Source organism: Crocodylus porosus, unplaced genomic scaffold (assembly GCF_001723895.1).
Source record: "Crocodylus porosus isolate Cpor-Errol unplaced genomic scaffold, CroPor_comp1, whole genome shotgun sequence".
Lineage (NCBI taxonomy): Eukaryota > Metazoa > Chordata > Crocodylia > Crocodylidae > Crocodylus > Crocodylus porosus.
Window position 1 is genome coordinate 45,740,798 of NW_017728886.1, and position 10,622 is coordinate 45,751,419.

Consider the following 10,622-nt stretch of genomic DNA (forward strand, 5'->3'; position numbering starts at 1 on the left):
AGGGTCAGCTCCTAACCTGTAACCATAATGCTGGTTCCCTCTCCCCAGGTGCAGCACCCTGCACTTGTCCTTGTTGAACCGCATCCTCTTGTTCACCTTTAGGAATTCTTGTGATGTTTGCTTATAAATATAATGCCCCAGTGTTCATAAGTTACTCCTATTATAGTTGCAGTCATTGACCTAAACTTTTCACTTTGAAATGCATCAACTTCAGACATGCAAGTCTTCTCTGTCTTTTACAGGCATGTTTTGTTGTTTGTTTTGTACTTAGCACCACAAAATAATGTATTTGAATTGGTGAACAGTTTTTCATTGGTATGAAGAAATCAGTGTTTGGCTTTGTTTTGTTAGAGGCTTTTGCTTTTTATAGAGAAGATCTTTCCCAGGTATCTTACTAAATGCTTGTCTAAATAGATCTACTGCATAGTTGGGAGGGATATATAGAAAAGGTTTCTGAAATGTTTAGGCATCCTACAAGGAATTGGCAGGTAGGGCTTTCTCATGATTAGTCACTGAATTAAGAATTCATATGAGATCCCTTGATCCAAAGCATGGATTTAGTGACCTACAGGTCTTCCTTCCCCTGTTTTTCTTGGAAAATAAAAGATTGTTTGGGAAATGCTGAGACCAGATCTCGTTTGTTCTGGGGCTGTTTTTGACTCTCTACCAATTATTTATGTAATGTCTCTTGGTGTTTTGTGATTAACTTGTCATATTCAAGCTTGTAAAAGGGCTGTGGGAGGAAGACAAATATGTATGTATACCCACGATGTTTCATCTTCTGATCATTGTCATAAGGTATGGGATATAAAAGATGAAGCATTTTTACTACTCCCACTGGGATAAATATTGGTCTTAATCTTATTGCTTTTATATAGGACTCTGTTTAAGTCCATGGAAGTGCTACATTGATAAAGTCTTTAGGTTCAGATGCTGAGTTTGTGACTTGACTTCCTTCCTGCACTCCTCTGCATCTCTTAAATTAAGCTCAGAGGAACTTACCAACTATTTTTCTTTCTTGACAGCATATTGCCTTCAGGAAATGGCCTCTCCTAAATCTTTGCTGAGTCTCGTAACCTTCACTTTTGGGTCAGCAATAGGATTTTTCTTATGCTATGTGCTATTTAGTATAGTGCTAGAAGAACAAATTGAGATCCATCCTCATGTTCTTCACAATGACCCTCACGGTGAGCACATAGAAGAAACTGGAAATAATCAGCTGGAGGGACAAATGAACTTCAATGCAGATGCTGGGCAGCATAAAGGTACTTTTGTTTTGTACAGTATATATAGAGAGGGACAATTATGTAAAGCAGCACAGAAAAATGTTCAGGTTCTATATAATTTGGTTGCTAGGTATTTGCGCAGAGGGCTTTTTTGGTCCTTTACCTGCACCCAGTATTTAAATTCAAGTGACCTTTCTTTCAGAAGGCCCTGGATGATGGGTTTTATTTACCAACTTACATTTTCTAAAGAGTAATTTTGCAGAGAGACCAACTACTTGCCATGTGCTTCATCTAGAATGGATTGGGGGACAGAGCAGTTTCTTTCCATCTTTGCTAGCTTGAGCTTCCCACAAGGCCAAAACAAAAACTCCTATTGCCCAGCTGCCCTAATTATCAGTATGGCAAAGAGAGCTGGATTCCATTTCAGATTTAAGAAAAAAATTCTGGAATGCCTGTATTGTCTTCACATTTTTATTTTTTAATTTACAGTGACGTCACAGCACTACAAGGAAGATTGGTTCAAATTAGTTATAATAAAAATGTTGAATTCAGATGCATTTTTGCAAATCTCTTGTTGTTTGTGAGATAATCTAAATTTTGGCCAGTGTTAATACTGTCCACTTTTTCTTGTAAAACTAAGTAGGAATAATATTTGAAATGCTTCTCTTTTCTGAATTTAACTTCCATCTCACTAACCTAATAGAGTAGGGAGATGTATTACTTGGGCTTTAGTGACTAACATTCAAATTGAGCTGTGGTTACATTGTTCTGTTCCTAAAATAACAGCATTAGCAGCAGTGACAACAAAGCTCCAAAACAGTAGTTTCTTCTAGTGAATATCTTTTTGGGGCTTATTCCCATTCTCCTTTCTCTTTATATTCTTTAATATCTAGTACAATACATGATGTTTTCCTGGTATAAATTGTTAATATTTTTCTGAGTGTTCAGTTCGTCCATTTGCCTTACATTAGTGTATTCACTAAGCTTCATCTTGGCATTTGTCTTTTTTTCAGATGAAAACAAAGTTATTGCTGATGAATTGTATCAGAAGGTCAAAATACTCTGTTGGGTCATGACCGGGCCTCAGAATCTAGAGAAGAAAGCCAAACATGTTAAAGCCACTTGGGCCCAGCATTGCAATAAAATATTATTTATGAGCTCTGAGGAGAATAAAGATTTTCCTACCGTGGGCCTAGAAGCCAAAGAAGGCAGGGATCAATTGTATTGGAAAACTATTAAAGCTTTCCAGTATGTACATGATCATTATTTTGATGATGCTGACTGGTTTATGAAAGCAGATGATGATACATATGTCATATTGGATAATTTGAGGTGGCTTCTTTCAAAATACAGTCCGGAACAACCAATATACTTTGGAAGAAGGTTCAAGCCTTATGTGAAACAGGGCTACATGAGTGGAGGAGCAGGATATGTGCTGAGCAAAGAAGCCCTAAAGAGATTTGTTAATGCATTTAAAACCAACAAATGTTCTCATAGCTCTTCTATTGAAGACCTGGCACTAGGAAAATGCATGGAGACTATTAATGTAGAAGCTGGAGATTCAAGGGACACAAGTGGTAAAGAAACTTTTCATCCCTTTGTGCCAGAACATCTCTTAATCCGAGGATACCTACCAAAGACATTTTGGTATTGGAATTATAATTATTATCCTGCTGTGGAGGTACGTGGGGTTTTTTGGTATATGTTTTAGAAAACTTGGACATCATATAACACTACATTGGTTATATATCTATACATTGATATTGTATGTTATAAGGTATTATATTTTATATAGTATAAAATACATTTTATATCTGTCGATTGATAGATGATTATGGGCTGTTGAGCTGCTTGAATTTCAGCATTTAAATTGTGTTGGCAAAACTATTTAATTGTAAGTACCTAAGATCAGTTTAATTCTACTTTTATATAAACTGTTAGTGAATCAAAACTGGAAGGGAAGAACCTAGTTTTCCAGAAAAATTCCTAAATCAAAAATAATTTTCTACTGTTTTATTTTTAAAAAAATGAAGTTTACTGGTTAAATATTTTTCAGGATTTTGTTTTTTTGAAAGGTCTTTGTTTTGGTTTTTTTAATAGAGAAGAGCATTTCCAGTTATCTTACAAAATGCTTGTCTAAATCAGCCAGCTGTAGAACCAGGAGGGATGTTAAACTTTCAGACACAAAGTTCACTTCATCATGTCCGGGAAAGGAAGCGAGTTCTTGCTTCCTGGATATTTGCCATTAAAAGGAGTTATCGCTGCCTTATGATGTTGTGCCCTTGCACAATTAGGTAGCAGTACTCTAGCTTAAAAGAAGTACTGTTACCAAAATCCTTATGATCACACACACTTTTTCTTGGACTTGCACAAATTTTATTCACAATTTGTAAAACACTATAGGATTAAATAATAAATGCCTGACGTGAGAGAGAGGCTTGCATGACAAACAGGTCCAGGGAGGTGATGCTTCCCCTCTCTGCGGCACTGGTCAGGCTGCAGTTGGAGTATGGCATTCAGTTTGGGCGCCGCACTTCAAGAGGGATGTGGAGAATCTTGAGGGGTCAGAGGAGGGCCACTCATATGGTCAGAGGCCTGCAGGCAAGGAGAGACTGAGGGACCTAGATCTCTTCAGCCTTCACAAGAGAAAGCTGAGAGGTGATCTTGTGGCTGCCTATAAATTCATCAGAGGAGGGCAGCAGGGAATAGGAGATGCTCTGTTTACTAAGGCAACCCCTGGAGTACCTGGGAACACTAGCCACAAATTGACAGAGAGCAGATTTAGGTTGAAAGAACTTCACAGTAAGGGTTGCCAGAATCTGGAATGGACTTCCAAGGGAGGTGGTGCTCTCCCCTATCTTGGAGGTCTTCAAGAAGACACTGGATAAGCACTTAGTTGGGGTCGTCTGACCCCAGCACTCTTTCCTGCCCAGGGCAGGGGGTCGGACTCTGACCTGCTGAGGTCCCTTCCAACCTTAACATCTACGAATGTATGACTTGTCCTGAACGCCAGTTTGCAGGGTGCTATGAAGTTTGCACTGCACCACGTGGCTTTCAGCTTGCCAACCCAGGAGGAGCTGTCAACCAAGCCCTGCCATGCAGCCGGTATTAGGCTGCATGGCAGGTCTCCCCTGATGCATGTTCAACTTGAAAGTGTGATGGAAGCCAGCCATGAAATATGTACTTTGTAGAATATTTTTGTGGCTGGCTTTCGGTTTTGTCATATCATTAATTGCTTGAATGTGTGTCAGGATTACTAGTTATGGTGCAATTAAGTGAAACATCTACACTGTCACAGAGCCAGTCATTTGAGAGGTTTTGCTACTCTAGTTCAGTAGTAGGTTACAAACAGAAATCTTTCACTGTTTAGCTAGTCCCATATGCTGTGGCATGAAGGTCTTGTTCTCCCTCTGTTAAACTAAATATGAAGTAGAAACATGGAAGACTATGGCTGAATCTGAAAGGAAATTGAAGATAAGGAAAATAGGTTTTTAGAATTTGAGCGAAGATTCTGGAAAAGGTGACAAACGGGCAGAAAGTGAGTTTCAGTAAATACCTCTAATTTGGGGAGTCCCCAGTTTGGCTCAACATTGTCCATTGATGCAAAGATGCATTTAGCTTTCTTTATGTGCTAAGAGATGCACAATAATTATCCAAAGTTTGGAGAAATGTTAAATGCTAAAAAAACAAAAAACAAAAACCTTGACTGTTATCCCTAAGGTGAGTCCATTAGTAGTGAGGTGGTATCCCTTGATGTATAAGTGTGATACTTGGGCTCCTTGTGTTTTGTATTTTTTTGTTCTGTTTTTTAAATTTTGAGAACTTACTCAAAAAGAACTTACTCATTTTTGCTTATAATTCTTGAGCAATGTATAAAGCCAAGATAATTTTATTTAGGTATGTGATTTAGGTTAATCAAGTCGTCAGTGAAGGCAAATCCTTAGTTGCTTGTTATAAAGCAACATACTAAAATTAATATCGCCAAATATTCTTGAGAAAATTGCATTCACATTTGAAGATGATGATTTTATAAACGTTTCCCTAATTCTTACTACCCTTTTCCCTGTTGATCTTTGTTTAGAAAGTATAACTTACAACAGTGAACTATTTATACTGAAGACCACCATTATTTGTCTTAGTGTGTGCAGGCAAATAGTGTCTCTCATAACTTTTCTTTTAACTTTATGCACACTTTAAAATTCCCTTCAAGATTCTTTTTGTTTCCTTATTTTTAGGGTCCTGGTTGCTGCTCAGATCTGGCAGTTTCATTCCACTATGTTGATCCCACAACTATGTATCAGTTGGAATATCTGATTCATCATCTCCGTCCATATGGTTACCTCTATCGGTATAACCCTGACTCTCCCAAGAGCTTAGAAAAACATAGCAAGAGTGAAGCAATAGACAGCGATGCAAAAGATAAAGCAGAAAACCCCTGAAAATTAATCAGACTCTTTATCAACAGTGAAGTAGATAATAGTGCACTGAAAGAAGTATTGTGGGATGGTGAGCTATTTCATTTAGCTCAGACAGAACACTGGAATTACTATTGGTGATTCTTTTAAATCAAATTGTCTTACTGAAAGGCTGCAGACCGTAGGTTGCAATACAATGGCTTTTATTTGTTGGGGTAATAGGACTTTTCTTATGGGTGGGTCTTCAGAATCTAGTCCTACAGCTTTAAAGTGAGCTGTGAAATTGTAGTTATGATACAGTAATCTATACTAGAAAAATGTATTAAAATGAGCGGCAAGTGGCCAGGTTCAAGTATGATCATACAGTGTTTCTGTTCCTTTATTCTTTGCAGTTCTTATTGCCATTCTGTTTGGGTTAATGCTAGTATTAGAAATCAAATCTTGTGCTACACAGGCTGAGCTTTTTGAGATGCTGAGGATACTGAAGAAATTTGATGCGAAAGAGATGACCTTGAGAAGATACTAATTAAGGTGCAAGACCACTTTGCCTTTACGAGGACAGACTTCAGATCATTTGGTATTAACAGGTATGCCCAATGATCAGATACACCAAATGATCTGAAGGATTATTTGCTTGTTTCATGATTGAAATGATTTAATTACTTCAGGCTTCAGTATAAATTTCCACTGAAGACTCTGCTCCACAAAGTTGCCACCAAATTGGCTTGTTGTAGTCCGAGTGGGAAAAACACAGCAGTAATTAGATTGTATACCTTGAAATAGGTTGAGGAGACAGGTATAGTATGGGCAGATATGAAAATTTATTTCTCTAGCTCATGATATAGCCCATAGCTTGAATGGGCATAAATTAAAAACCAGAACTTCTCAACCAGCGTTAACTAGAAGTTGATCTGTTACAAACTCAAGTCCATCCCCCTGTTCACTGCATTACCAAACAGCTTGTTCTTTTTTTGGTTTGCAGTCAGTAAATGTTTGCTGCATAAAGCATGGCACTTACGCAGTAGCACCTGAGTGATTCTTCAACTTGCCAAGTTCTTCTATTGGTTTATTTCCATTTAAATTACATATTTGCTTTATTCTTGGTTTTGTCATTTGGTTTATTTATGGAATCCATCCCAATGGAGTAGGTCCCATTTTAGATAACAGCAAGGCTCTTATTTTATTGGGGGGAGGGGGGGCGGGGGTTAATGTTTTCGAAAAAATCCATTATTTATTTGTACTTCTTTCTGAAATTTTATCTAGGTTTTCATTGTGGCCTGTTCCCCTAATTCTTCGGTTAAATTTGCATCTTTATTCCTAAAACCACTGTAAACATTCCCTGTGTATAATGTTTTGTAGGAAAGTTTTATGTACAGTTGTGTCCTGAATACAGAAGTCTTCCAAAGGGCTTTAGTCTTACCCGCTAGGTGGTTATGGGAAGTAGCTCTGTGTATCATTAAAATAATCCACTTATCTAGGAAAAAGCATGTATTGTAACGTACCAAAAATCCCTCAGTTGGAGATGAACCCTACTATAGACTTTTTTTTGTCCCCCTACTTTTGTCTCATATAGGGGTGCTGACAGACATGCCTTCCCCCAACCCCCACCCAAAAAAAACCAAAAAACAAACCAGCACATGCCCTGAACTAGAATCGCATCAGTTGGAGCTGACTCCCCAGCTTCTGTGTAGCTTGCATGCTTCAGCGGGGCTTTTTGGCACTTTTATCTAATTGGTGATTCAGCTATTGGATAAAAGCACCAAAAAGCCTCATTGAAGCACATGAGCTACACAGATGCTGGGCAAGCCAGATCAAACTGATGCAATTCTTCTTCTGGGCATGCATTGCACTTGGTGTGGGGATGTGCTGAGATGAAAGTAAAGCACTAGGGTTTTTATTGTTTGTTTGGGGGGTTTCCCATATCTGTAAGCATCCTACATCATTAGTCCAGCTCCAGGGTCTGACTACCTTGACATATCTCTTATCTTCAGCCTGCAGTTTTTAGCAGAGGCCTTCCTAACTTTTTTCACTTTTTACCTTCATCACATTGAGTATGACCCAAACTTGGCTGCTCTTAGCTACTGTTTCGGTGATAATACTGGTAGAAGGTGGCCTTACTCAGTGTGCCTAAAGTCAGGTGCTGTTAGAGAGCACCACCATGAGAATATTTCCTGCTGAATCACTTCCAGGTCATACATTTTGGGTATCAAAACATTTTGTATTGCAGCTGCCTTTTGGCATGTGTGCAGCACCAATCTCAGATGGATTTATTAGAGCAGGGAAAGGTGCATCTAGCACTATATTAGAGAAGAGCATTAAAAGCAGATGCTTACTGCCAACCAATATTAAGTCAGTGTGTTGCATCATTTTCCGGCAAGAGAGGGGCTGAACAGTCAGCTTGATTTGGAGGCCAGCAAGCACTAAGCCCTTGGCCCTTGAACCCTTTCTTCCCAAGACCCAGCGGTGACATGGTAGAAGCCCCAATCTGCCTGTACTGTGCTGCAGCTGGAGGGTACAGAGGTTGTAGTAGGCTGCAGCATGGTACAGCAAAAGCTCCCCCTCCACTGAAGCCCTGGGCACCTAACTGCAGCATGGTGCGGGGAAAGCCCCCCACCCTCCACAGCTGAATGGCACAGAAGCCACAGCTTCATGGGTTCGTTCAAGAGGTTCAGCCGGCAACATCTGGTCCACATACCGTAGGTTGCTGAACTCTGTCATGGGTCGTGATTTACTTTATCTAGTTTAATCTGTAACTGCCTTGTAACAGGATGGCAGTATCCCATGAAAAATGAAGTAAATATGTCTACCTTTGCCTCCAGGATATGTTTCTCTTCCCATTACAACTGATATTACCAAATAGTAATTAAACAAGTAGTTATGGCAGAATTAAGATTAGTATTTCATCATGAGTATTTTTTTGCCAGTGCAACTACCTCATGTAGACTGGAAGGGATAACAGTTTTACAAATGTTTGTGAGTTAACCTGTGTAGAATTTTTACACAGTTTTAATCTCTTTGAAACTCTCAAATCTCTGACGTCCACAGGAGAATGCTGCTGCTTTACACTTCTTCTGAGCCGCAGGATGCAATTTAAGTAGCAAAATATTCCTGCGCAAGTTAATCATTAATCGGTTACATCATCTGTAAGATGCAAGCCAACAGGATTATGAAATTCATATGCCAAAAACATTGAATTATAGTGATTAGTATATTGTTCAGACTCAACTTCCTTTAATAAAACGCTGAACTTTTAACTTAAAGTTGGTACTTTTTGTTTTAAAGTATTATTAACTCTGCCAGTGTGAAAGACCTACAACATTTTGGCCTGCAGTTCCTCACTACTGCTAGTTCATTTTCTGTTTTTAGTGAGCTTCGGTGTCCTTTACCTATCTCAAGACAAAAAGCAACTTCCCGTCTTGTGGTGTAGCCAGTAAAATGACTGCCTAGTATAGGGCATTTATATTTATCCTATTTCAGTAAAGTAAGGGCATCAAAGGTGCTGCCTGCAGGCTGCATCTGGGCTGTGGAGGCCTGTCATCCAACCATCAGTGCTGCCCATAGGCCTTGGACCAGCTCTGCATGTGGTATGTGGAGTTGTCTGTTGTGTGATGCACACAGATCCCGTCTTGGGCACATAAAGGGCTGTTCCAGGGCACAACAGACTGGACCTAAATTCTGGGCCTGGGGCCAGGCCAGATCAGCCCACAGATGGCCCCTCATATGGCACATGGGGCTGGGACTAACCAATGCTCTGTGTGCAGACCTAGAGCTGGGGTGCATACTACATGTAGGGCCAGTCCAGGGCACACACCACGTACGGGACTGGTCAGCAGGGCCAATCCACCCTGCAGACCAGCTTCACATACCTCATCTAGTGCACGGGGCCAGATAAGTTTCATACCCCTGCAATAAATCATAAATAAATGCCTTCTGTATTGCCCTTACTCCTGGGCTAGGGAAAACAACTGCGTTTGCTGTTCAACATGTGTTGAGAAAGGAGGGCAGACTTACTGCCTTACTGTGCCAGGTTCTTACAAAAAAATGTTGACTCTTACTTTTTTGTTGGAAGTTCTTCTATAATTGGGCTGGTTTTACTCCTGGATTGTTATATTGTTATAGAAAAAGTAATTATGCCTAGAAAACATCAGCTAGTTTTGTACCTTGGTTCCCATGTTCATTTTTCACTTTCAAAACATGTCTGCCTAATAAAACTGTGATGGGATTTGTCAGAAGGTCTAACAGTACAGATTTCTTGTATGGTGTTTTGTAGTGACTAGCCATTGATTTCAGCCTCATGGCCTCAGACTTAAAGAGCAAATGTTAGACTAATTTTACAGCTTTTGCAGCCCAAGCAAGCTGCTATAATGAATTTTGTGTTGATGAATTACTGTTTTTTAGAATGTATGTTTTGAACTGCAGAGTCAGAGACTATTTTATGTCATATGGTTCGTTTTTAATCTTAAAAAAGCCTGAGTGCTTTCTTGCATCAGCAGTTGTTACTGAAAAAATCCAATTGTAAAACTGTAATTTAAATGTCTTTACATTGTTGGATAGTAGACGTTCTACAGTCCTCAGGGGTTTGTTCTGGGAGTTGGAATATTCATTGCTCGTTGCAGTCTTAGAACTTAAATGCTTTTTGTTGGCTTTTTTCTTTTTTGTTTTGCTTCTCTCTCTCTCTCTCTCTCTCTCTGCCTTTTCATCTTTTAGCTCTTCTTCGGTTTCTTTTAGCATGAGAACATCCTCAATTCGTTATCATATGTTTGAGTTCTTAGACCAAAAACAGACATCCAGTTTCTCCCAGGACAAAACCTTCTGTTCTGGCATTCTACAGATGTATAAACTCATTGTTGTTCACTATAAGTAAATGTGAAGTATTGTGTGACATGCCACACTTTCAAATTAAAGCATGATATAAACCAGTTTTTCAATTGTTCTACATACATATTTTTTTCTAAGTAACAAATTTACAGCTTGTTGGACA

At 39.2% G+C, this 10,622-nt stretch overlaps 1 protein-coding gene across 2 annotated transcripts in view; it reads left to right on the forward strand.

The window, feature by feature from the left end:
• Positions 1–10,415, forward strand: part of C1GALT1 (core 1 synthase, glycoprotein-N-acetylgalactosamine 3-beta-galactosyltransferase 1) — a 16,112-nt gene extending 5,697 nt beyond the window's left edge. For both annotated transcript variants that reach the window (XM_019533721.1, XM_019533730.1), the window contains exons 2-4: positions 1,026–1,265; positions 2,240–2,907; positions 5,462–10,415. In XM_019533721.1, coding sequence (XP_019389266.1) covers positions 1,043–1,265; positions 2,240–2,907; positions 5,462–5,665 — 1,095 coding nt within the window. In that variant the 5' untranslated portion in view covers positions 1,026–1,042 and the 3' untranslated portion in view covers positions 5,666–10,415. The remainder of the gene's footprint in view (positions 1–1,025; positions 1,266–2,239; positions 2,908–5,461) is intronic.
• Positions 10,416–10,622: the final 207 nt, after the last annotated feature.